Source organism: Desmodus rotundus, chromosome 3, assembly GCF_022682495.2.
Source record: "Desmodus rotundus isolate HL8 chromosome 3, HLdesRot8A.1, whole genome shotgun sequence".
Classification (NCBI taxonomy): domain Eukaryota; kingdom Metazoa; phylum Chordata; class Mammalia; order Chiroptera; family Phyllostomidae; genus Desmodus; species Desmodus rotundus.
In genome coordinates this window covers 24,031,596-24,058,072 of record NC_071389.1, presented here as the reverse complement: position 1 = coordinate 24,058,072, position 26,477 = coordinate 24,031,596, and the positions used below count along the sequence as shown (strand labels likewise).

The window sequence follows — 26,477 nt, the reverse complement described above, 5'->3', positions numbered from 1 at the left end:
CGGCAACCTAACGGCAACCTAGGCATAGTGCCCTGACCAGGGATGAAGCCCCCAACCTTTCAGAGTTCAGGAAGATGCTCCAACTGAGTCCGGGGGCCAGGTTCTAGAGGTAGGATTTTGAATAAAGTAGTTCTGTCTCCAGTTTGCGTCCCTAGCCTCTATACACACCATACCTAGTACCTGACTCTATAAAGGGCAATGGGAAGTCATTGAAAGGTTAAAAACAAGGGAAAGGCACAACATTTGTTTTCCAGACAAATTATCTTGGCACCACTGTGGATCATGGATTAAATGCAGCTGATTGTGGAAACAGGAGTCTATTGGAATAACGTAGCCCAAAACAGGGAGGGCCTGGATGACCGAGGGAGGTGGCAGACAAAAGCAAATGGATTTGCGGGGTGTTCGGGAGCCAGGCCAGGGTACTTGGTTTTGGACGGGGTCAAGGGGTGAAGAGGAGTTTTCTCGCTTGGGCTGCTCGGTGGGCAGTGAAAGTCATGCGCTGAAGGGACTTAGGAAGAGTCTGGTTTGGGCACTGTGAGTTTGAGAAGCCTGCAACGGCCAGCCATCCACGAGGAGCAGAAACGCGTGTAGTACCAAACCCCGAGAGCCCCACCACCACGGTCGCCCGAGCAGCGCGCGCGCAAGCTGGACGTCCAGCGCGCTGCGCGGCCAGCGTCTCCGGTAGCCGCGTGCGCAGGCGCAGTGCGGCGCGGGCGCCCCCTGGCGGGCGGCGGCGCACAGGGACCGCCCCGTGTCCGGCGCCGCCGCTGCCCGCCTTAGCCCAACATGGCGATGCATAACAAGGCTGCGCCGCCGCAGATCCCGGACACCCGGCGGGAGCTGGCGGAGCTCGTGAAGCGGAAGCAAGAGCTGGCGGTGAGGGGCTAGCACCAAGAGAGTCCGGGCGGGGGCCCGGCGCCGGCCCACGCCTCCAGGCCCCAGCTCCGCCGCGCCAGGCCGTTACTTCGCGGGCGCTGCGCTGCGGCGGGGAATCCGGCGGCCTGAGGCTGGGCTGCGCATTCTGCGGCCCGCTGGCGCCTCGGCTTCCCGGCTGTGCGGGAGCCGGGGTCAGGGGCTGGGCGCCGAGCCGGAGCGGAGGAGGGGTGACTGAGCGGGCGGGGGGCATGGAGAAAGGATGGCGCCTGGGGCTGTGGGGCTTCAGTGTGGCAGCGCTGCAAAGGCGAGTGCCGGTGAGCTTTGGGGGTGGGTGAGGGCGGGTGTGTGGGTAGGCTGTAGGAGATTGGTTCGGGCGTGCTGGTGGGCTTCGGTGGGGTGCGGCAGGAGGTGGCTGTGGGAGGGGGACTCAGTCATTCATTCTGGCCCTTGGAGGATAGAGGGGCGCGTGTTCTTTTGGGGACTAGGAGTAGATTCATTGAATGGGATTTCTGGTGGGCAGGGATGCGATGTGTTTGGGAACGTCTAGAAGGTGACAGGCAAGGGGAGTGGACTCCGTCCAGGGAATTAAGAATTGTGACAGTCACCCAGGTCCTCATGCACCCTGGTGGCTAAGCCCTCTTCGCCTCCTGCGGCTTGGTTGGGCACCTGGGAGCCCATCTAACCTGAAGCCCTTCCAGGTTTCCATAGCAACTGGCTGTCCAGCGCAGGCGGCCTTTCTGAGCGAAGAGGAGTGAGTTGGCTAGCACTAGAAGGCTGCTCACCCTACCTTTTATGCGTGGGAGTGGAGTCTGCATGAGCCAGGGTTCTTCACAATTGGGTTTCCATGAACCCTCTGAAGTAGATACAAAATTTTGTATATGTATGCATTTTCCAGGGGACAGGCTCTCTGTGTTCCATCGTATTCTCAAAGGGCTCCAACAGGACAATTCTAGACTGTCTTAATCTGCTTGTCCCTCCCGGTATCATCCATCTCTCCACGATGTTAGTGTATTTGTGCTTGAGTTTATAAGTCTAATAGCAAGATTTCAGTTTGGTCAGATCTGACGCTTGCGTTGAAGAGGCAGTATCCATTTCCTTGTGTTTCATCTCTCAGGAAACGCTGGCAAACTTGGAGAGGCAGATCTATGCTTTTGAAGGAAGCTACCTGGAGGACACTCAGATGTACGGCAATATTATTCGTGGCTGGGATAGGTATCTGACCAACCAAAAGTGAGTGTCAGAAGCCTGTGGTGTTTGTATCGTGACCTACTGATACTTGTTTTTAGGACAGTGTAAGTTTTGGTAGCAACTTTGCAGGGAGGCGCTGTATAGTTAGTGGTAGTAGGAAAAGAGGTTTGGGCTTGAACTTGGACCCTGGCTCAGCCTTAGCCTCACTGAGTAATCCTAAACAAATCCTATATCTGTAGAACAGGGGAAGTCCCTCCTATGGCACAGGTGTGCGTGAGGCTTAAATGAAATACAGCGTATAATACCTTACACAACAGCGGCCTGTTAGTGTTTTCCACATTGAATCAGTCGTGATGAGTTCTACCCTCACAGTGTTTGCCACACCTGGTGCCAACTGCACCCCCATTTGTTTATTTATTTCAAAGGTTTTGTTTATTTATTTATTTTTAGAGAGAGAAGAAGGGAGGGAGAAAGAGAGAGGGAGAGACATTGACCTGCGATTGGTTGCCTCTCACATGCCCCCAGCTGGGGACTGGACCTGCCTGTGCCCTGAACGGGGAATTGAACCTGTGACCTTTTGATTCGCAGTTCAGTGCTCAACCCACTGAGCCACAACAGCGAGGGCCACAATTTATTAGTAATAATATTCTTGAAATCTTTTGAAACTTTTTGAAATTTTTTAAATCTGTAGAAAATTGAATGAATAGAATATGAGCACCTGATACCCTCCACGGGAATTCATCAGTGGTTAACTTGTTGCCACATTTGTTTCCCCTCTCTCTTTTCTCTTTCTCTGTTATATATATATAAACACACACAGCTACATCTATGTTAAGATTTTTTTTAAATTTTGAAATAATTATAGATACATAGGAAGTTACAAAAGCAGTACAGAGAGGTCCCGTGACCCTCCACCCAGTTTTCCCCGTTGGGTTTTATGAACTATAATATCAAACCAGGAAATTGCCATTAGTACTGTGTGTGTATGTTCTTCTGCCACTTTTATCGTGTGTGTAGATTCCTATAACCACCACTGCAGTCATGGTACAGAACTACCCTATCACTACAGAACTCTCTGTTATGCCGCCCTGTCATGGTTATAGCTCCTCTTTCTCCCTACACTTTCCTAGGGTTTTTCTTGCTACCCCTATTAAAGTTAGAAGGAGATGTCACGGCACATCGCCCCTAAGTATGTCAGCAATTACGTCCTCTAAGAATAAGAACATTTTTCTTCCCTAGCCACAATCATGCTGAGAAAATTAGCACAACATTAAAAGTGTTATCTAATACACAGCTTTATTAAAATTTCCCTAATTGTCCCAACATGCCGTGCCACCTTATTCTGATCTAGTCAGAGTTGTTCATTGTGTTACCTATGCTGTCTCTTTAGTCTCTTAATTTACAAGAGTCCCCCACCCTTCTTGGTGGTGAAGCTGTTGTTTATGACGTCATCTTGTAGAATGTCCCAATTCTAAATTTTTCTTATTGTGACCTCACGAGGGATCCTTTAAACATTTTCGACAGAAATGTTGCATTAGTGGTGTGTGTACCTCTCGTTTATTGCTATTGTGTCAGGAGGCACATAATGTCAGATTGTGCCATTATGGGGGCTGCTAACTTTGACCACGTCATTTTTCCATTGTAAAGGTTATTTCTTTTCTTTTAAATTAACATGTAAGTTTGGAGTTTATACTTTTAGACAGTAGGAATATACTGCTCCCCCTACGCCCCATTTTTATTCAGTGGTTTTAGTCTACATTGTTGATTCCTATCAGAGTAAGTTATTATACTGGAGGTTGCAAAATGGTGATTTTAATTTTACTATATATTTTTTTACATTTATTACTGGTATTCTGAAAGAAGAGCCATCCCTTTTTATCTCCTCCCTTTCTTTCTTTCTTTTTTTTTTTTTTTAAAGATTTCATTATTTTCAGAGAGAGGGCAAGGGAGGGAGAAAGAGAGGAAGAGAAACATCAATGTGTGGTTGCCTCTTGCATGCCCCCTCCTGGGGATCTGGCCCACAATCCAGGCATGTGCTCTGACTGGGAACCAAACCGGCAAGCAACCCTGCGGTTCCTAGGCGGGCGCTCAGTACAGTGAGCCACACCAGCCGGGGCTTATCTCTTCCCTTTCATCTTCTCTATCTCTGTCTCTCATTAATATCCCTATAGACTCATGGATTTTTTAAAAAAAATTAGTGTTAAAATCTAGCACTGTCACTTTTTTATTATAGATGTTTATTTTCTGTATAAATTAATTTATTGACATGTAGACAGAAAAGTGCACGAATCGTAAATATACAGCTCAGTGATTTTTCACAAAGCTGACGCACCCATCATCCTCCTTGATGATCAGTTTATCCCGAACGTGGCAGGAGGGAGCCTCCTTAAGATGACTCCTTTGTCCTTTTAACAGAATTCTATTAGTCTGAGCACCTCGTTCCCCTTTCTGTCACCTTTTTCTTGTCCCCAGCCATTTTTCTAAGGAACCCTGGTTTTTCCTTTAAATTTTTTAAATTTAAGTTTATTTAACAAAGATACTTCATATCACTGGTCTATACTAGTTGTTTTTTAAGTCATTAAAATACACATCTATTAAAATGAAAGCGACTGTGAGCCAGCTGAAGGAGCCTCGCGTGCCGCGGTGAAGGCATTGCTGTTTGCACAGGCCTTCAGCACAAAGGTCCTTGTGGTCAGTCCAAGTGGTGTGGAGGGAATAAGAACAAGACGAGTTCCGTACACGTCCCCTGGGACATCCTCAACTTGAGCCGTAGACAGAGCTTGGTGCTTACCATGAATCCTTGTGTGTGTTTTAGAAACTCCAACAGCAAAAACGATCGAAGGAACCGGAAGTTTAAGGAAGCTGAGCGGCTCTTCAGTAAATCCTCCGTTACTTCAGCAGCTGTAAGTGAGGTGGGGGGAGCTTTACGTGGCCCACTGTTGAGGAAGACCTCAGTTAAGTTTCTGTGACTTTTCTCGACCCCTTCTCTCAGTAAGAGCTCACCTAAGGTCTGTGATAATTTTTCTAGTAACTAGTGGTTTTTCCTTTTAGGCAGTAAGTGCATTGGCAGGAGTTCAGGACCAGCTCATTGAAAAGAGTAAGTTTATGTTTTCACTTTTTCATCAGTTTATTTTGAAGCTACCGTGGTTTCTACCTTTAACTCCTTTCCAACTGTGTATCTGAAGACCGCATCTCTTAATGCTCTTGTGTCTTCTTTCTAGAAGTCCTTCCTTCTGCCACTTCTGTCGCAGGAAGGTTGATGTAAGCCGCTCAAAACCAGAAAGATATGTCTTCACTCCTGATAAGTCTTAGGGAATTTTTTTAAAATTAAAAAAAAAGAAACTTGTATCATGAAAAATTTCAGACATATCCAATAAATCCCCATAGACCCAATTGAGTTTTCAGGAAATTCTGACCCTGCAAACAGGACGTACCTGCGGGTTCTTAAATGTAAAATGGAAGTAGATAGTGTTTACTTCGTAACGAACTGTGTCATTTTCTGTGAGCCGTGCGGCGTAATTCTGTTCTAATTCCTGGTGATGGGATATAGGCCCGCACACTCCTGAGTCGGCCTCTGTGTGGCTGTGCGGAGTGTTCTCCCTGTGCACTGGGTCACTTTGGAACGTGACCTCCTTCTCGTATTGTGGCTGTGCCCTTCTCTCAGATGGCATGTCTTGTTGTGGGGGTCCAGTGTTTGCTTTGGGGCAGTGGTTTGAGGAAAAGGGATTTTGGTAGTTTGCGAATTGGAACTTCTCAGCTACTTCAATTATTTTCTCTGTGGACAGATTCCTAAAAGTGTAGCTCTATCCTTAACCCCTTCCTGAGCTTTAGTGATACATTTTCTAGGAAATGTCTTCTGTACATTTCCATTCAGATATTCCAATGCAGACATTTTGTCTAAAGCTGAACTGTTCTATTTCCTTCAAAATATTGTCTGCCCAATTTTTCTGTTATAGTACTTCTCCATCGTTCAAAACTTTATAGACATTTTTACTCCTTTTTCTGCCAACCTCATCGGTTGTACGAAGTCCTGTGGATTTTTCTTTTGCTATGACTATCAGTTAAATCTTGTTTCTTCTCAATTAATGCCACTTGTAGAATGTAAGGCCATTTTATCTGCTTTGTAGAGTAATAAGACTGGTTAAGGAAAATGCTTGATCTCCCCCTTGTGAACTGAGATGGAGTGATGTCTCGCTGCTCAGTGTTTACAAGAGTCTCTCCTCCTGCCCCTGGCATAGTAGAGAGTCCAGTATATGGCTCTGCACCTAATTATTCACACAGAGTAGCCGTGCCTCGATACTGCTTTTCAGGAGCTTGACTGAGACAAGTACTTAAGTATTCAAGATTTTCTGAAGCATACGTAGACCATCCATTACCCTGAGACGGAGCTTCACCTCCGCAATACATCGTATTAGTATTCTTTGGTCTTCCCTATAAAGTTACATTTGGTCTTGTAAAATGTATCTCTGTGTATTGTAAGAGGATGTTGCAAATGTTGTTTATTATCATTCCTTTCTTTTAAAAAATATTTTATTTATTTATTTTTTAGAAAGGGGAAGGGAAGGAGAAAGAGAGGGAGAGAAACATCAGTGTGTGGTTGCCTCTCATGCACCCCCTACTGGGGACCTGGCCTGCAACCCAGGCATGTGCCCTGACTGGGAGTCTAGCTGGCAAGCCTTTGGTTCTCAGGCCAGCACTCAACCACTGAGTCACACCAGCCAGGGCTATTTATTTATTGTGTTTTAAAGAGAGGGGCAGGAAGGGAGAGAGAGGAAGAGAAACACTGATTGGTTGCGTCTTCTATGCGTCCCAGCTGGGGCCTGAACCACAACCTAGGCCTGTGTCCTGACGGGGAATCAAACCTGCAACCTTTCAGTTTATAGGATGATGCTCCAACCAACTGAGCCATGAGGTCAGGGCTTATCATTCTAATTATTATCTCCTTTAGGAATAGTTGTTTTCCCTGAGGGACTAGTTTTTTAGTGCAAATCATGTAATTGACTGTTTCCCATTTTGCATGGGTGCTAAATGCTTAAAGCCAGATTGGTGGTGCCCCTCTGGAAAGCAGACGGGAATTTATAGCATGCGTTGTGGGACTGAATCTTAGTACTGTATCCGGCTTATTTTCCTCTTTATTCCTCTTTGCCTTATCTCATTTTAAATTTATTTTACTGGATTTCATTATATAAACCTTGGCAAGCTGCCTTGAATTTTTTTTTGGAATAATGCAGAGTATAGAGAATTACATAAATACTGGAGTTCATTCTTTTAAATGGTTAGGGCCCCTTTAAAGTAATCCTATTGCTCCCTGGAAGGTATGGCTCAGTGGATTGAGTGCCAGCCTGAGAACTGAAAGGTTGCTGGTTTGATTCCCAGTCAGGGTACATGCCTGGGTTGTGGGCAAGGTCTCTGGTTGGGGGCGAGCGAGAGGCAACTAACTGATCAATGTATCTCTCACAAATCGATGTTTCTCTCACTCTCTTTCTCCCTCCCTTCCTGTCTCTCTAAAATAAAGACATAATTTAAGAAAACATCAAAATTGGTGAGTTTTTGTGTAGCCATTTTAATATTGAAGATAGAAGAAAATACACAACACTTTTGGCATATTATGCTTTATTATTTCAAGAAAGGTAAAAATACAACTGAAATACACACAAAAAAGATTTGTGCAGTGTACGGAGAAGGTGCTGTGACTGATCGAACGTGTCGAAAGTGGTTTGCAGAGTTTTGAGCTGGAGATTTCTCACCGGACTGCTCGGGCAGACCAATTGAAGTTGAGAGCCATCGAATTGAGACATCAATTGAGAACAATCAACATTCTGCCACGTGGAGGACAGCCGACATACTCAAAAATTAAAATCAGCAGTTATTGGTGAAAGTAAAAATGTCTTTCATTTTACGGAAAAAAACTAAATGGTCTTTTTGGCCACCCCAATATCTTTTTGTCTCTATACTGCATTATGAGTAATTTTTTCCTGACGTACCAGTTCCTAGAATTCTTTTTAATTAAATCAGATTTGTTGTTAAATCTTCCCTTAATTTTAATTCTTTTGTTATTGCAATTTTGTTTCCATAAATTCTACTTAATTATTTTTAAAATCTGCTATGTAGCCTTGGCTGGTGCGGCTCAGTTGGTCGGAGCGTCATCCTGTAACCTGAAAGGTGGCAGGTTCGATTCCTGGTCCGGGCACACGCCTAGGTTGCAGGTTTGGTCCCCAGTCAGGGTGCGTAGGATAGACAGCTGATCGATGATTCTCTCCCTCTCCCCTCTCTTCCTCTCTCTCTAAAAATCAATAAGCATGTGCTCAAGTGAGTATAAAATAAATAAAAATAAAATCTGCCATGTAACTTTTCAAGAGCTTTCTGTGCAGTTATTTTCAAACTTGTCTATTACTTCTTTAAGTGTAGGAAGTGCAGTTACTCTGTAGTCTGTGTTTGATTTCACTTTCTGAAGTTCTTAATGACCTGTTTTTGTTCGTTGTTTCTCCCGGTCATTACTCATGAAATCTGGTCTCCCCATGTGCTTGATTATCTTTAAAAGTGTTCAGAGAATAATTTCAGGGCTAGGGTGAAGGTGCTGTGCGTCTTCCAGAGAAGAATTAACGTTTGCTTCTGCAAGGTGCGTGGGCCTCTTTAAACCAAGTTCAAGGCTTGAGTGTCCCCGAATGACTCAGGTGGTTCGAACTAAGCTTTAATTCCATGAGAGGCATGGTCTGCTTTGCCTTTCATATCTTTTCCTTTGTACAGAGTCTCACCAATATCTCAGAATTTCCGTGTAACAAATCTCATGGAGTGATTTCTCTATTTTTGATGTTTGGTGGCAATGAAGGGAACATCCTTTTTTCTTAGAATTCTGACTTGCATGTTCTTGGATCTCAAGGATGTTAGAGTTTTGTGCTTTTGGCCTATTTTGAAAATTTTCCTTAGAAATGAATTACATTCTGCTTCCTTTGGCTTCAGATGCACCCAAACTGGAATAACAAAGTGGATTAGTGTGGCTGTAAAGGGGGATTTTGTGCAGATTAGTAAAGCATTGTAGTTTTTTTTAAGAAAAGGAGAAAAGCAAAATAGGCAGATTTTACCCAGTTTCCTTTAGAGGATCAGCACAGTTTCTACTGTTCGTTCTCCTGGACGACTCTGGCACTCCCAGCGGCCCGCGTCTCCCCTCCGCTCTCCCGGCGTCCCAGTGGGTAACCGCGCTGCTGCTGCTGCTGCTGCTGCTGCGCGCAGCGTCTGGGTCTTCCTTGCCCCCTTCAAATGTTTAGTGCCGACCCAAGTACTGCCTCGACACCAATAGCTGTTCCTTTCTTTTCGTAAGTAGAGTGTCTCGTTTGTATATTTATTAATCAAAATCTGATGTCCTTTGCTCCAGAAATGGGTTGCTCACTGTTACGTCAGTGCGAAGCAGACCCGCGGGTCTTTCCACGGTGGCAGCACCATCCGATGGACTGACTTGCTGCGGCGCTTTGACATGTTGCCACCCAGCCTTCTGCCATCAGTCCCCTTCTGCTTCCCTGAGCTCAGGGAGAAAATTACTCTTACTTTGTGGTCTCGCTTTGTATTTTAACACTGTTTAATCTAGTCTTCCGGGCTCAAGTCCCTCTTATAAACCTCTTCTAGCCTAATAACCCTAAACCATGGATTTGTACAGAGAACTCCATAAATATTCATGGTTGGATGTCACTTCTCTGTTCCGAGGTCCTTGATGTCTTGGCCATTATATGTCCTGCTAACAACTGTTTCCCGCGAATGGTCTTTACGGCTTGTTTAGAATTTGACTTGGACGTGCCTGCGTGTAGGTCTCAAATCTCAACTGAGATTTGAACAATTACTGTGTTGCTGACACTAAGCAAACACTTTACTTACATTATCTCATGTAATCCTTAAAGCTACTCCCTGAGAACAGGGAACACTGTGTAGCCCCAGTGTTCAGCCCAGGGCCTCACCCGTAGCACTGGGCTGAACATACTCAACACAGGAAAGAAAGAATTCTTACATTATAGATGGGGAGCAGGCTTAGGAAGGTTAAGCCACAGTCCGCTCTCTTAAACCTCACCTTATACTGTCTCCCTGGATGAAATCCTTTACAGTACAATCCTTTACTGTGACGTTTATGAGTTCTCTTAACCTATTCCATTTTATCTCATTTCTCAAGTTCTTTGTTTAAATGATGTTTGATTCACTGGTCCCAAATATACCTGTGTTTTCTCACCTCTACACTTTTGCTTGTGCAATTTTTGGTACTTATTTTGGCTTTGCATTTTTAAAGGTCCAGTTTAAATTCTACCCCTTAAATGAAGCTTTTCATGCTCACTTTGGCAGCACATATTCTAAAATTGGAACGGTACAGAGAAGACTGGCGTGGCCCCTGCGCTGGGATGACACGCAGACTCATGAAGCGTTCCATTTTGTTTTTAAAGGGGAAACAATGAAGCTTTTTCCTGAATAATTCACTCTCTCTTCTCTGGGACTTCAGTTACTACCTGGCACATTACTGTCGCCGCTCACAGGGCTTGGATTCGATGTGCGACTTCAGCTTGTAGAATGTGAGCACTGCATCTGTTTACGCAGCGCTCCCACGGCATCCGGCCCACGGGGGAGACATAGTGCATTTGCTCATCTGTGTCCTCTAATCGAATTGCCCGTCAACTGCAGAAGAGCCAGATTAGTCAATGTACCTTTGTTGAAAATCAATCAATCATAAATGTTAAAGGTCTATAAGGTCTGTCCAGAAGGTGTCCAGCCATGTAATATAAAAAATAGAGACATTTATTGAAGAAGATACAAGACACAAGAAACATTGTACATAGGACACTGACACCTCAGTCCCCTTCAAAGTAGGCACCTTGGGACCTCACACAGTTCTCCCAGTTGCTGTCAGCTGCCCCGTCATATTTTCCTCAAGCTCATCGACGGTCTGAAATCTCTTCCCTTTCAATGGTGATTGTAGTTTTGAGAAAAGCCAGAAGTCGCAGGGTGCCAAATCTGGGCTGAACAGGGGCTGAGTCACCTGAGTGATTTCATGTTTCACCAAAAAACTCTGCATGAGATATGCATGAGTGGGTGTGTTGTGATAAAACTTGCCAATCACCAGTTGCCCATAGCTGCAGCCTTCTGAATCATCCGAATAGTTTCTGCAGAGGAATGTTCAAGCTTAATGCAAAATTGAATGCAGATGTTTTGCTCTACTTGCTCGGTCATTTTGAATGTGACAGCCACACAGTACACATGCTCACTCCACAGTGTCTACTGCTCCCACTGACCAGTACAGTGAAGTCGTCACTGTCCACACATGCGCATTCCAGTCCACCCTCCTTGGCTGCCCAGTTACATCGATGTTGCACAAACTGTTCTCATTATATTAATAATGGCTGGACTTTTTCTGAACAGACCTCCTATATCTGGCCTCCGAACTCTCTTCTCTGGTTCTGGATGTCTGTTCTTATGCCACATAGTTGTGGTTACTGTAGTTTTATGTGGTAAGTTTTAAAGTTCTTTTGCTAATTTTTGCATGAAATTATTTTCCTGATCTATAGAAAGGCCAAATTGGTTAACATACTTTTTCTAGCCCTGGCTGGTGTGGTTCAGTGGGTTGAGTCCTGGCGTGTGAATCAAAGGGTCACCAGTTCAATCGCAGTCAGGGCACGTGCCTGGGTTGTAGGCCAGGTCCTCGGTTGGAGGTGTGTGAGAGGCATCCACACATTGATGTTTCTCTCCCGTTTTTTCTCCCTCCCTTTCCCTGTCTTTAAAAATAAATAATAAAGTCTTTTAAAAAAATTTTTGAAATGTATACTTTTTCTAGCTTCATAGTTCTAGAGCTCCCTCTTCTGTTGCTTTCATGAAGTGTTCAAAAATAGGATTCTATTAAAAAAATAGGATTTCATGGTTTCTGCAATCTGGTTTTGTTTCTCTCTTGATTTTGAGGGACCATCTCTTTCTTTTACTTCTCATGTGCATGTGCTACTCAGTTTGAAATCTCTTCCCAGCAGTTTATGATACAAAGACACAAAAAGGAGAAAACTAGCCCTTGGACCTACTGCCTACATAACCCCTTTGTACAAATTTTAGAAACAGATAATGTACATATATATTTAGGATTCTCCAACAGTTAAGTAAAGTGAAAGTCTTTGCCCATCCTTACCTATTAAGAGTTTCCAGGAATTTTTCAGGAAAAAAATAGACATTTACCAAAATTTTATAGAGAGTGGGGAAGGGAGGGAGAAATAGAGGGAGAGATTGTGAGAGAATTGTGAGAGATACATGTTGCCTCTCACATGCCTCCAAGTGGGAACCTGGCCTGCAACCCACAGAGAATTGAACCACCACCACCACACCATAGGTAAAGGGAGGGAGGGAGAGAGAGAAACATCGAGGTCATTGATTGAATGCCTGTAGTATGTTCCCTGACCTGGGAATTGAACCTGCAACGAATTGAACCTGCAACCCAGGTATGTACCCTGACTGGGAATCGAATCCATGACCTTTTGGTTTATGGGATGATGCTCCAACCAACTGAACCACACTGAACCACACCTGCCAGGGCTCATTGGTGCTTCTTATTTATGCCCCGACCAGGGATTGAACCTGCAACCTTGATGTGTCAGGACAGTACTCTAACTTACTGAGCTGTCTGGCTAGGGCCAAATAACCTTTATGCAGTGAGGCTATCCTGGTTAGCTTTCCATTTCCCAGCTGTTCTTTGATCTGTTGCCTCTAGTTATACTGTTTCCAATTATGTGTCAGGAACTCTGGTAACTGATACTTTGATTCTTTGTATCTTTTTGTCATTTAGATGGTATGATCAATGAGGACAGGAGTATAGTTTGCTTGTTTGTTTTTTTCCTGAACAGGTTTCATTACACAGGGGACGGGGCTCAGGCCGTCTTGGCTGCTGCCTTCCTCATGGCTGCAAGGACACTGCTCAGCTCCTTTCCCTTCCTCTTGGCACGGATGTGTGTCCCCACCCTTTTCTTGATGAATTACAGGGCCCTTGTGTCCTTAGAGACCTTGAGCAGCTCCATGGCGTGCAGTTCGTAGGGGACAAAGCTACACACCTCCGGGATCCTGTCCCGCGGGAACTTGGTGTGCTGGGTGAGGCTCCTGTGGTGGCAGCTGTGCTTCGGCTTGCTCACATTCTTTGTCACCTTGTGGTCCTTGTTGAGGCCCACGGCCATGGGGCAGCATAGAGCCATGGCTACTGCTTCTCAGTGGCTGCTGTAGGGGAAGCTAGTTTCGTTTTTTTAAATATACAGTAGTGCTCAAAACGTCTCTCCTGATGACGGGTTGCCTGAGGAGTACTGACACTGACGGTGCTGCTGGGGATTTGTGTTTATTCCCTCCAGGGGAGCCAGGAAGTGGGACGGAAAGTGATACCTCTCCAGACTTCCACAATCAGGAAAATGAGCCCAGCCAGGAGGACCCTGAGGATCTGGATGGATCTGTGCAGGGAGTGAAACCTCAGAAGGCTGCTTCTTCCACTTCCTCAGGGAGTCATCACAGCAGCCATAAAAAACGAAAGAATAAAAACCGGCACAGGTCAGTGGTAGGGAGCCCCTCCCCTCCCATTGCCCTCCCCGCCGGCCCCGAGTTTCTGTGACCATTGCCACGCAGGGGCTTTCCCAGAATGAGGACTCCTCAGGGTTGACTCGGTCCTTCTGTGGCCTGGGAAGGAGTTCTGTTGGTCCCAGTGAAGCAGACTAATTGAGGGATCGGTGGGCGTGTGCATACCCATGCAGAAGGGCCGCCTTCTCCCTGTTCCTAGTGTAGACGAATTTTATTTCACAAAAAATTGGTTTAGTGCAGTGAAGTTGGAGTCCGTTTTGAAGTGGCAAAGGGAAATAGAAATGGAGTCTGTGTAACGGTATTTGAAAAATGTCACTAGACCATTTGGGATGCTGCAAAGTGGGTTAAAGTCCTCCGCTCTTAATGCTGATCCCTGCCTACTCTTGTTGCCTCACGAATGGAGAGAACTGATCTGACGTGCGTGATTTCCTTTCTGAATACACGGTTTTTTATTGCATGTGGTATCTCTGTTTCTGTGTCTCTCTGCAACACGCTGATTTCAGATACCAGAGGAACAACATGGAGCCTGTGCGCCACGAGAGCGCCTTCCAAAGATAACGTTTGTCCACTGTGTTTCCTGCAGTGCGCAATGAGATAGGAATGACATCAGTGGACAGAGGGGTCAGTGCCACCCAGAGAGGATTTTAGCATTCACTCCGCTTGGGGTTTGTATGACAATGGGGGGCCACTTGTATCGGGTCATGGGAAATTACGCAGCTGCCTTCAGAGAGGGTGATGCACTTTCCAGAGTGAGGAGGCCTGGCCTGGCCGTAGACATTCCGGGAGGCACGGAAGCCCGCAGGAGCCTGCGTGCTGAGGAGATGAACCGAGGCCTGCCGGGGGTGGGTGGGGCTCCCTGCCGTCCAGTTTGCTTCTGGATCGGGTCACTTTGCACACTGGTGGGGTTTTCCTTCTTACACCCCAGGTATTCAATTGTTAGCTCTCTGGGTGTGGCACATGGGATAATACAGAATTAACTCTGCTGGTTTAAGCCTCTTTGGAATCAGTTGATTCTTTCACTCTGTTAAGAGTTTTTCTTGTTGATGGTGGTGGTGGTTTTAGACTGCAGAAATAGTATTTCCTCCAAATCGTGGCTAAGGACTGCCAGCTTAGCGTTTTTCTGCAAACCACAGATCACCAGGCCGATCTCACGAGCACAGCAAGAAACAGCACAAAGGATGTATCTGTTCTTTTTGTAAGGGCGGCACGTCTGATCACTGGGGCAGGGCTGGTGCCGGCTTATCACAAAGAGTAGCAGAGAACCACGCTCTTAAAGATATTTTTCAAAATTGTCGAGATAATTAAATGTCATGTCCTGTGTTGCTTTTATTAAATACACTCCAGTGTCATTTTATATTAGTAATGATGCTTTTCCTATTTCAGTGTAGAGTAAGGGGGGAATTCCATTAACGTTTCTGGGACATTTTTTTGAATTACTGATGCCAGTAGACACTCTCTAGACAGCTCTTGTTTATTTCAGGTAATACCTCATTCCCCTTTGTGACATGATTATCTGATGATAAAACGGAATTAGGCATTGAATTTAACTTCTTGTGGGTTCCTAGTAGATTTCTGTAGGGACTGCACTTCTTTCTATCCTTTTTTCTCCTGGCCCTAGGAGCTAACTTCTTCCAGAAAAATACTAGGATTTATGAAGATCTTTGTATTGTTTTTACAAATAGTGTTTCCTGTTTGGAAACAGGATCCTTTGACCATTTCCCTGGTTTCATGTGGCTGAGCCCGCCCCAAGGGAGCAGAGTAAGGCTGATTTACTTTCTTTCTAGGGAGCACAGGTTGAGCGTGCCTGACTGGCAGCTCAGTGGCCAGTTAAGGTTCCCAGATTGCTGCTATCTTTAGTCAGGAAGTGCGTCTGGCCCAACCCCCTGTCCCCGAACTAATGTCCGAGTGAGTCTGGCAGCATGGGCTGGGACGGAGCGCTTTGTACAGGTTGCTAAGTCCGTACTCTGGGCAGTACTGTTTCTCCTCTAGTGGGCCAGACCCCGTGTGGGTGGATAAAGTCAATAGTAAATTACTTCCGCAAGTGTCTGAGTACCTACTGTGTGCCAGGTGTTGTTTGGTGGTGGGTAAAGCAAAATGGAAGTAAATATGCTACTTTAGCAAAAAGGAATAACTTTTGAATTTGTCCTCTTCAGGAACATGAAAATTTATTAAATAATTTTTAGCATTCATAAATGATCACACTGTTCAGAATTTTTATATTTTACATGCTTTCTGAGTAAGTTTCAGCATCTTTAAAGAAAAAACATTGAAATAATAACTTACAGCCACTCTTTTAGGCCAAACTCCAGGACTCCTCTAGGTCGTTTGTGAAGTTGTCCTTAGGTAGGTACCGTCTGCTTTGTGAACGAAGTTAAGTGATGCTGAAAGTTAAAGTTTTGACAGTTCCTGGTTTGAACACTTACTTTATATTCTTTCCCAAGTGGCCTGGGTGCAACTGTTGCATAAGGGAGGTGGGTGTTCAGCTTTCTTCCCTCTTCATTCTCGCAAACATTGACTAGGAGGAAAGATAGCCATTTGCATGTCGTTCTAGCAGCTGTGTGCAGTCTGAGAGGCGGGAGGCAGCCAGGAGCCGGCGTCAGGGGCTGGGCTGTTGGCTGCGGATGCTGCCCTCCGGGCTCCTGAGCCCTGGGTGCTTGTGGGTGTCAACTTCCCTTTGTTTTCATAGGGGTGAAGCCCTTGTGGGTGTCCCCTAACTGCAGCCCTGACATAAACAGTCAACTGCTGTCACCAGTTCAGGCTCTGCAGTTTCTGGAACGAGACTCACCTATCGCTGACGGGCACTCATTCAGCTCCTGGCTTCTAGAATGAGTGCTGTAGAAAAGGAGGCCCACGTTTAGAGCATGTAACTTGTTTAGAACATATACTGAGTTAAAAGGTGCAAAATGTTTTTTTAAATGTATGTTTTTATCTTTTGTTTTGCTGAGTTGTTAGTACTGTCTTCAAAGTGCCTTTCATTGTATGACTAAACCCTTCTTTCTCTATTTCTCCTAATGCTCCAATTATATTTGTCATTACAACTAAATATTTTCCAAGTTCTAACTCTGAATCTGACAGCTATTAGAAGGCCTGCAGGTATCTAGTTTTTTAATGAAATAACTTTTCCTTTCATAGTCTGTTCTTCTGATATGAGAACCACTGAGGGAAGGGACTCTCCCAACCACTAAGTCTTCGATGCTTTGATGTTTGAAAACGTTATGGCTTAAGATTCTTAAAGCTGATTTTGTTTCTATAAATCTTGCTAGGGTGGCTAATTGACTAATTTATTCAATTAGTATATTAATTTCTATTGCTTTCTTCCTTTCAAATGCTGCCCCTCAGCCCGTCTGGCATGTTTGATTATGACTTTGAGTAAGTCTGATTTGAATTAGTATTTGTGCTGTGTTGTTTAGCGTGTAGAGACCAATGTGCCTTTTCGAGACCTTTCTAACCCATAGTTTGTCTGTTTAATTGTAGGTATGTATATTAGGTTAGGCTGGGAAGTTTTTTTTAAAAACAGAAAAACGTGATGGAGGTAACATTTCATTTAATAACTTCAGCAAAATTAAGTAAACTTCACTTTTATGCACTGTAATTGCTTTTAAAATAGATAACTTTTACTTTAATTCATATTTAAACTGATTTTCTGGCTTTGCTTCATAAGGAGGTTAATAGTTTAAGATCTTGATATCTTGCTTTGGAAAGATTTAAAAATTGAAATTTGTTTAATTTCTTTTGTGTTTCATGTCCAGAAATACAAATTCCTAGTCTCTTTCCTATCCTTAATCACTGCGTGTCTCAGTGGTTACCAGTGATGCAGTTACAGAGCTAACACATTAACATAGAGCATGCCCTCCTAATTCAGTCTCTTTAATGTGGAATTTTGGAATAATTTAAAAAAATTGTATGGCTTTCCTAACTGCTCTGTATTTCTTTTTGAGTCATCTAAGTTTGCCTTGTGGCAAGAGTACCTGCTCGTGTTTTTGCATACTTGCTTAATAATAATACCTGGATAAACAACTAAATATGACATAGTCTAATGAAGAATGTGGATTTCACTTAACCGAATAGCCTTTGTTATAGCGTGTGCCCTATTCAGTAGCTGATTGCTGTATTCTTTTTCTGTAAATTAAAATGCAAATGTTTTTATTTTTCCCACACAGGATTGATCTGAAGTTAAACAAAAAACCACGCGCTGTAAGTATCAGCCAGGCCATTTCAGAGAGGCTGGGAGCCTTGCGGATGATGGAAAAGTGATGGGAAAAGTGTCTTCAGAACCTGAGTGTCCCTCATCTGGGATCACAACTCAAGTTCCAAAATCGGGGGTGTCGGTCTGTGTGCACTTCAGCTTTTGGTGCGATTTGGTTTGTTTATATTGGGTAGAGAGAGGAGTTGCACATTTTTACTGAAGAAAACTTCCCTTTGACTAACTAGTGAATTACTACTGGTAGCTTCTTGTTTCTGACTGGTGAGCTCAGGATGTCTAATGATGAGGGCAGACTTGGTGTTTCAGTCCCTCTGTGCACTCAGGTCGTTTTCAGATGTGCGATACTTACATTACATCTGAAATAGAATCTTTGGCTACAGAATAATCTCCTAACAGAGTTGTTTATGAGATTTTTATTTTAAGATTCAAACCAACGTTCTGCTGAGAATGAATTGGGACTTCGTTTTTCTCTCTCTAGGACTATTAGAAGACTCATTAGTGCAGAAGCTTCCAGGCCGTAGAGCCCTGCTTCCCTCTGCCGACCTCGCAAAGACACACCTCCCTTGCCCGAGTGCGTGGCCTTCCCGCTCTGCTTTCCCAGACCCAGTGCCTGTGACTCTGAGTAGTTCGTTCTGAAATGTGGTGACAAGTCATTTCCGTAAGACCACATTGGATCATTTACTTTGCGTCATTTTTAGTAACAGAACGGCAGGAACACCGTGACATGGTTACAATCCCGGCAAGTTGCTAACTGAGTCTCTCCCTTCTTGGAATGAATGTCTGCCCCTGAGACTGGCCAGCATCAGCTTCGTCTGTGATCCCCATCGAGAAATGGTCTCTGCTTTTGTTTTGTGCTGAAAGTAGAGCAACAATCACATTTCAGAGGGAGGCTGTAAATACTGGGCATTTTCTTATTTCGTTTGTGTTTTATCACTTTTCTATTGTTGTTTTTACCATTTTACTTTCTTTTGGGACTTTTTGTAGTGACTGTGTACAGCTCATACCTTCCTGCTGACGTATCTAACAGTCTGTTCCGCAGAGTCGCCCGTGTTCTTGAACCGAAAGCAGTCCGGTTTACCATAAATAAAGTGGGGAACTCGGCTCTTTGGTTTTGCACAGGGGAAAGGCAAAGTGTTTATTTAATAATTACCTACCTTTAATCTTTCTGAATTGGAAGCAGTTTCCATGTTGAAGGAATAGGAAAAGCTTAAAAACATAAGTTTTAATCAGTCCTTTTTAAATATTTTTATTCTTTTATATAAATAAAGTATCGTAGGGTTTGACTTCTCATGCTTTACTTTTAAACCTGAGATTTTTTTTCACTTATTTATTCATATCATGCCTTATGGACATTTTTTTCCCCATCTTATCTCTCTTTGCTGGTATTTGCCTGATTAAATAGTGCTTTAAATAGTGCTTTAAAAATCACTAAGGCATATGGAAAGGCTGGAAATTGCACCCAAAGCTGATAACACACGGAGTTCTTGAACAGAGTGAAAGATAGGATCAGTGAGAGCCAGAAGCGCCCACTGCTCCCTGTTCTCGTGGGGGAGCCGAGGAGCCTGCTGGTCATTGTTGCCAGCCTCTGGAGCAGTGGTGCTCTGCCTTGGCTGCACATTGGAACCACCTGGGAAGCTTAAAAAATGCCGATGCCTGGGCCCCACCCCCGGAAACTCTGGGCCAGGTTTCAGTCTACTTATGGGGACTTCCTTTCAGAGACTCCCTGGGACTCTGATAGGAAACCAAGGCAGGAATTACTGTGCTGGGGGACTGGCTAGTGCGATTTAAACCCTGCGTCATGAACCAGTCGAAGGGGTGAGATCTGGGGGCCTCGCCTTTCCCCTGACTCTATTTAGTCGTAGTCCTTATGCCTATATCTCTGTTAGAAAAAAAATATGTTCCACTTGTGATAATATTGGCAGAGCCGAATGTGGGTGGCGTTGATTATCCAAACAATTCTACCTTGTCTGTGCAAAAGCTTTCACTCTTGTTCTCAAATAGACCTTTTTTTTTTCCCTTTTCTTTTTTCTATTTTTGGACTCTGTGGCTATTTAGATGTCTTTGGCTATATCTTTGGTAGCAGAACTCTAATGTCAGGGTTTTTAAGGAAATAGTTTCTTATGTTAAGGTTGTTCCTTTACAAAATGATAAACTGAAACAATGGAAACCAGAAGCATTCTATAGCCTTTGTCAGTGTGTCTCTTTTCTGGGAGGGTTGGGGGGATGCCTCAGGTTTTCTTAACTCGGAGGAAAGCACGTGGCAACCCGAAAACATCTCTCATAGTTTGACGTTGGCTGGAGGTGTAGTAGGACTGCTCCTAAAAAGCTGTGTTACTCAAAGGCCTATCCTCGTGTGTAGATGCGCCGTGTGTAAGTGTGACCCCAGAGCCAGGCTGCTTGCTCTATACTTCTTCTCTCCATGAAGTTTTACCGTGGGTTAGGGGAGCCTCCCAGTGTTCCTGTAAATTGGCTGGGCATACTAGAGATTTTCAAATCCTAAGAGATTGCATAGGTTGCCTACATTGGGGTGGTTTAGAAAAAGGCACCAAGGGATACCTGTATACCGTGCTTGGGATAATTGTAACCTCAGTTGTAAACTCCTGTATTTTGCCATGTACAGTGCACTCCCATGTGTAATATGCACCCACGTTTTTGGCCCAAACTTTCAGGGGAAAAAGTCTTTCGTGTTTTGTTTCGTTTTTTTTAAGATTTTATTTATTTATTTTTTAGAGAGAGGGGAAAGGAAGGAGAAAGATAGGGAGAGAAACATCAATTTGTGGTTGCCCCCCTCACATGCCCCCAACTGGGGACCTGGCCTGCAACCCAGGCATGTGCCCTGACTGGGAATTGAACCGGCAACCCTTTGGTTCGTAGGCCTGTGCTCAATCCACTGAGCTACACCAGCCAGGGCCCTCGTTTTAATTTTTGTAATTCAATTAGTTATTCATTTATATTTAGATACTTGTTTTTTGTATTACAAAGGAACTTTATAATTTTTTGTATTATAAAAACATAAATAAAAGAATTAAAAACATTTATATAGATACAGAATTAGTACAACCCACGTATAATGTGCACCTTTATCTTTCCCTCAGAAATTTGGGGAAAAAAGTGCACGTTATACATGGCAAAATAAGGTACGTTTGCCTGCCTTTAAAGATAAAGTAATGGCCCTGACTGGTGTAGCTCAGTGGATTGAGTGCAGGCTGTGAACCAAAGGGGTTGCCAGTTCAACTCCCAAGCAGGGCACATGCCTGGGCTGCAGGCCAGGTCCCCAAGTATGGGGCATGTGAGAGGCAACTACACATTGATATTTCTCTCCCTCTCTCCTTCTCTTTCTCTCTAGAAATGAATAAATAAAATCTTAAAAAAAAAAAAAGATAAAGTGATGACTCTGACCAAGTCATCGCTCCAAAGAACGAAGGTGCGCACACAGAGGCACGCATTTACTAGGTGGCAGGTGCCTGCGTAGTCACTGCCCATCACATTTGGTAGAGGCGGTGTGCTAGGTGGCCTATTCTGTCCCATCTTAGCAGCCCCCTGACCTGGGGTGACTGACTGCCGGGACCACCGAGAAGGTGCTTCCTTCCTGGCCTGCCTTCAGGTTAGTAGAGTTTGGAATAGGACTTGGCTTCGGGTTTTAGGGACAGAAAATGAATTGGTTTAAAGAGCCAAAAGAGGAATGGGAGGGCCGAGGGCAGTCACGCTAGTTGATTTCTGCCATCTGGGTAAATTTGGTTTTCTGTTCTTTAGCCTTCTCATCTCTGAGGTGGGAGTAGGTTGTCCTTTGTTCCTTTTGGTAGTTATAAGACATTTTCAAAAGCCAGGTACTTTGTAGTTATATCTTGTCCTGGAAGGGTGGTGTCTATGCAAAGCTTCTTGGGGAGTCTCAAGTATCATTTTCCAGGGAACTGAGGAAATAGCTTATTCAAAGTTAAAGCCAAACACCCTCAGACCCTACAAGTTTTCCACAGCAACTTTTCAGGAACAACCCACAAAATAAAAGGTTGGAAACTTCCCTGGCTGGTGTGGCACAGTGGATTGAACGCTGGCCTGTGAACCAAAGGGTCACCGGTTCGATTCCCAGTCAGGGCACATGCCTGGGTTGCAGGTCAAGTCCCCAGTAGGGGATGCGTGAGAGGCAGCCACATTGATATTTCCCCCTCTTCCTCCCTTCCTTCCCCTCTGTTATGTGTGGGGCCAGGGGAGGGACTGAAAGGAAGCATCTTGAATTTAGACAGGACCAGTATAAACTTTTGAAAGCTGCTCTACATATCTTGGGGTTCTTGGGGCTCTCCAGAGTGCTTTAAAGAAGTACTACACTAAAAAATCACGCCCAAAGCCCCACTGTGTGGAGAGCGGATCACGTGGTTTGCACACACTTGCTTCTCCCAGGCTGGTGGTGTATTCGGTGCCCGGAGCAGGTGATGTGCACAGGAGGCAACGGGAATGGCAGGAGGGGTTGGGCCCCATCCTCGTTGATCTCCATTGACGCTGTCGTGTCTGAATCTTACAGGCCCTCAGCTGCGAGCTTTGCACGTGTTCACTTTGGAGCACTGCTTCTGTGGAGGAACGGTTCTCACCGCCGAGACGGGCTGTGGTAGAGGTGGTTCTGGTCCTCACAGGGAAGGGCATTCGTCCCCAAGGGGAGGGTGTGGAGGTGGCTGTTGAGGTGGGGGGTGGGCATATCAGGCCTTTGATTTATATTTACTTTCTCTGTGTTATAAAATATACTCAAATCTTAGTTCATTAGTACAGGTAGATGATTTATTTATAAATAAATGTTAGGTTGAACCACAAGCAATTGCTGCTATTCAACCATTTTGATCTTCAAAAATGGCACGTTGTCACAGATTAACAACATCCAGGGGTGTCCATCCTTTTGGCATCTGGGTCACACATTAAATACATTGTGACACGTAATCACAAAAACCCCATAATGTTTTAAGCAAATTTACAATTTTGTGCTGGGCTGAGTGCGGCCTGCGAGCCACAGGTCGGACACCCCTACACGGTGGGGGCGTGTGCGATCTAAGTTTGGCTGTTCATGCACAAGAGTGAACTTCGGAGACCCTGCCCCATATAACCCTCCCCATCCCACGCCCGTGACTTAATTCTGTATTACAAGGGGGCTGTAAAATACTTAATTTGAACAAGTAATACATGCAAATGGCGTAGTCAAATGGTACTGAAGTGTGGTCAGTGCAAAGTAAGTCTACCTGACCCTCTGCTACACACTGTCCTTCCCAGAGACAGTTTCTGTGCAACCTAACAGGGGGACTCTACACACACATGTGAGCAATACGGACGTTTCTCCTACACAGTGTCAGCACACGTGCGCACTGTTACGTCCTCGCCGCAGAGCTAGGAAGTGCCTATCTGCTGGCCCTGCACTGTCGCGCTGGGGACGGCGTACCGGAGTTTATTCAGCCAGTCCGCTGTTGATGTTTCCCATCTTTTTTAAAGTAAGATGCCTATAGGATAAATTCTTAGTAGTGAGATGGCTGAGCCAAAGGGGAAGTTAGCACATGTGGGTCTCGTGACTTTACCCTCCCAGATCATTTAAATAGAATGAATACTTGTATTTTTTTTCTCCTTTTACTTTCTTTCTTTCTTACTCTTCTAGTCCCTGATAATTTGACTTGGGGAATTTGTTACCCAGAACAGTTGGAACATTCTGGAACTTTAAACTTTGTAGGAGGCATGACTGTGACCTCTGGTGTTGCTTTCCAGGCTGTAGCTGCAGATGCCACTAAGAATTCCCTGCTTGTCCTGGCTGGTGTGGCTCAGTGGATTGAGCGCCGGCCAGAGAACTGAACGGCCGCCAGTTCGATTCCTGGTCAGGGCACATGCCTGGGTTGTGGGGCAGGTGCCTGGCTAGGGGCATGCCAGAGGCAACTACTAGTCGATGTATCTCTCACACATTGATGTTTCTTCCTCCCTTCTCCTCTCTCTAAATAAATTTTAAAAAGTTTATAAAAAAAGTAAAAAAAATTCCTTGCTGAAGATCCTGTCTTGAGGCCCTTAGCTCAGGTGTTGAGGCCGTGCTGGTGGCTTAGGCAGTTAAGCCGCCTCCTGTTCCTCAGGCAGTCATTCCAGGAGGCGCCGGCAGGTGGCAGGCAGAGCACCACCAGTGGCCCTGGCCTCTGTGAGGCTTTCTCTGGAGCCCTGCCAGAATCGGAGCCTTCGGACCCTTTCCCAGTGCCCTGCCCCCCCAGCAGCGTGCCACTCAGCAGGGGTGGGCGTGGGGTTGCCTGATCCTTTTCTCCCACCTAGTTTTGCAGTCATCTCCTAAGTGAGTGAGCAGTTTAAAATCGCAGCAGCTGCCTTGAGTTGGGCTTCAAGAGGCCACACCCCAGGGTGACAGCCTGGTGTCTACTCCCCCTCCGGGAACTCGCTGGAAGGATTTACATACCATGGCCTGGGATGGCTCGGGTGTTCTTAATTGTAGGGCCCTACTTCCTGTCTCTTTCAGCCAAATCTCCCACACCCTTCCCATGAATTGGGATCCTCAGAAGAGGCTCTTACTCACCACCCTCTACTCCACCCGCTCTGCTGCTCTGCTGAGTTCTAGAGGGGAAAAAAGAGCAGGTGATTTGAGAAGCCCTGGGGCAAAAGTGCTAATCCTCGGCCTGCCTTCTCTGGGGGCATAAGCACCCTGGGTACCAGCTGGGCCCAGGGCTCAGGCTGAGGGCAACCCCCGACCCCCACCATTGAATCCCAGTTTCTCCTGCTTACTCACTGTCTTAGACAGACAATGCCCAGCACCTCCTTCAGGCAGGGGTCTTTCCCTTCTGTGTAGGGAGACCAGCTCCGGCTTTGCCAGGAGACTGGAAGAGCTGGGAGGACTCTCAGCTTCACTGGTGGGAAGAGGGAGGAAGTGGCAGCTGCATTGGTGAGTGGTGGCCTCTTCCCAGCCACTCCCCCCCACCACCCTGCAGGAGACTAGCCATGTTTGGGGTGTTAGCAGCATTGGAGGGCCCTGGGAGAGGTGCTTCCCTGGAGCTCCAGAGCTTTCCCACTTAGTTTAGGCCCCCAGATCTTTAGGGACAGCTGGGGTTTTTTCGGGCTAGTGAAGTGATATGGAGACAGAGTAGGCGGGGACATTCAGGGCACGGGAGTTTTCATCCAGTCGAAGGCCAGTTCATTGTCAGCCAGGGAGGCCCAGGTCTCTGTGGAGGCCTCCTGCACCCCAAGTGGGGTTAACCCGTGTGAGAGAAAGAACTTGTAAGAAGACTCAGGCTCAGTGCCCTGCCGGTGACAGCCCTAGGGTGCAGTACGGGGGACTGGGGGGGTGGTTCAGGGAAGGGCTGGCAGGAGGCCATCCTCTGTGAGCTCCCCAGGATCATTTCCCAACAGAGCAGGAATTTGCATACTCACTGGTTTCCCCACCAGCTCCTCAGCTCCTGGAACCAGGAAAAGGAGGAGGAAACAGTGCGGGGCAGCTGCCTGGCTTTGATGCCCTCCAGCACCCGAGTACCTGAGCTGTCCCAGGATCACAGCCAGGCCCTGCCACCCTCTTTTTCGAACGAGCCTATAAGAACCTTACAGCTGTCTAGTGAGTCAGGCCAGGGAGCTGTGGCTCTGGGAGTGGGGGGAGGGGAGGGGAGGGGAGGGGAGAGGAGTTGAGTTGCTCAGGGCCACACAGCCGGTGAGGGGGACTTGAAGTCGGGCCTTCTTCCTCTCATGCTGCTGCCAGCAAACTGAGCTATCATAATATCAAATCCAGAGGGATGCAGGGATCTATGTGTCCCTTGTACAGGTGGGACACTGAGGCCCCATTCATAAAAGTGCTTCAGAGGATGGGGCAAGAGGAGTGACATCCGGGGCATTAGCCTGGCAGCCTATGAATGGCTCAGCCTGGAAGTCAGATTGGGAAAGAGGCCTGCAGGGGAGGCTACAAACCCTGGAAGGGCCAGCCCAGCCAGGCTGGGGCTGCTGGGAAAGCACAGGATATAAGCTCAGGCCAGCGGGGCACTGAACTGACTCAATCCTCCCTAGAGCCCAGCCCCAGCAGGCACCTGCCACATGGGCTCTGCTGCCCTCGTTGGTGCCTGTCAACAAGCCAGCAGGGACAGACACGGCTGTAGACATTAGCCACAGCCAGCCTGGACCTGCCACCTCCTGCCCACTCCTGTAGGATCTGCCTCCACCCCACCTCCCACCCCCATCCCCCACACACATCTCAAAGCAGAAGCAGCAAATGACCAAGAGCTCAGCTCTAGACAAGGTCCAAGTATGAGCTCTCAAGTCCAGCTGGTGGGACAGGAAGAGGGGTGAAGGCACCCTATTCTGCTTCCTGGCCACTCCTGAAGCCCCACTGCCCTCATGCTCCACTGTGGGGTGCAGACAGAGGCGGCTTAGTGGGTGGGGCTGCTGGGTAACGGTCACTGAGCAGGTGAGCGGGGTGGTCACGTCGCTGTCATGCTGGAAGGATTCCTAAGTGAACGTCCTAAACGTAAGACGGTTGTGAGGTGCGAGGCAGGGAACACTGCCTCCATCCCTCTCAGAGCCCCAAACCTGTGGCCATGCCCCTGTCCGTCTCTCTCCGCGGGACAGTGGGCAAGTCACTCAGCGTTGCCAGTGACTGATAATGAACAGGACCATCCGGTATTTTAGCTTCCTGTCCCATAAAAACAAAGGCCCG

At 46.1% G+C, this 26,477-nt stretch overlaps 1 protein-coding gene, 1 non-coding gene and 1 pseudogene across 5 annotated transcripts; 2 read left to right on the top strand and 1 right to left on the bottom strand.

The window, feature by feature from the left end:
• The first annotated feature begins 740 nt into the window (after positions 1–740).
• On the top strand, positions 741–20,013 carry MEAF6 (MYST/Esa1 associated factor 6). 4 transcript variants are annotated; one of them, XR_008426426.2, is made up of 9 exons: positions 741–876; positions 1,991–2,106; positions 4,880–4,967; positions 5,116–5,161; positions 13,407–13,599; positions 16,966–16,995; positions 17,101–17,158; positions 17,787–17,820; positions 18,309–20,013. XR_008426426.2 is itself a non-coding variant. In XM_053920756.2 (8 exons), exons 1-8 carry the CDS (start codon positions 787–789, stop codon positions 18,315–18,317), a joined length of 606 nt encoding a protein of 201 aa, XP_053776731.1. In that variant the 5' UTR covers positions 741–786; the 3' UTR covers positions 18,318–20,013. The 4 variants fall into 4 exon arrangements, 2 of the variants coding, with proteins under 2 accessions (XP_053776731.1, XP_053776732.1); XR_008426427.2 differs by lacking the exon at positions 16,966–16,995; XM_053920756.2 differs by lacking the exon at positions 17,101–17,158.
• LOC112299693 (U6 spliceosomal RNA) lies at positions 10,371–10,477 on the top strand. Its single transcript, XR_002974285.2, has one exon. It is a non-coding gene; the product is annotated as a U6 spliceosomal RNA (small nuclear RNA).
• Positions 12,573–13,326, bottom strand: LOC112299361 (large ribosomal subunit protein eL36-like; annotated as a pseudogene).
• Positions 20,014–26,477: the final 6,464 nt, after the last annotated feature.

Coding starts and splice junctions, on each gene's coding strand:
- MEAF6 (XM_053920756.2), top strand. CDS start 787: ATGGCGATGCATAACAAGGCTGCGCCGCCGCAGATCCCGGACACCCGG. Junction 4,968..5,115: donor CCTCCGTTACTTCAGCAGCT/GTAAGTGAGGTG, acceptor TTTTCCTTTTAG/GCAGTAAGTGCATTGGCAGG. Junction 5,162..13,406: donor GGACCAGCTCATTGAAAAGA/GTAAGTTTATGT, acceptor TATTCCCTCCAG/GGGAGCCAGGAAGTGGGACG.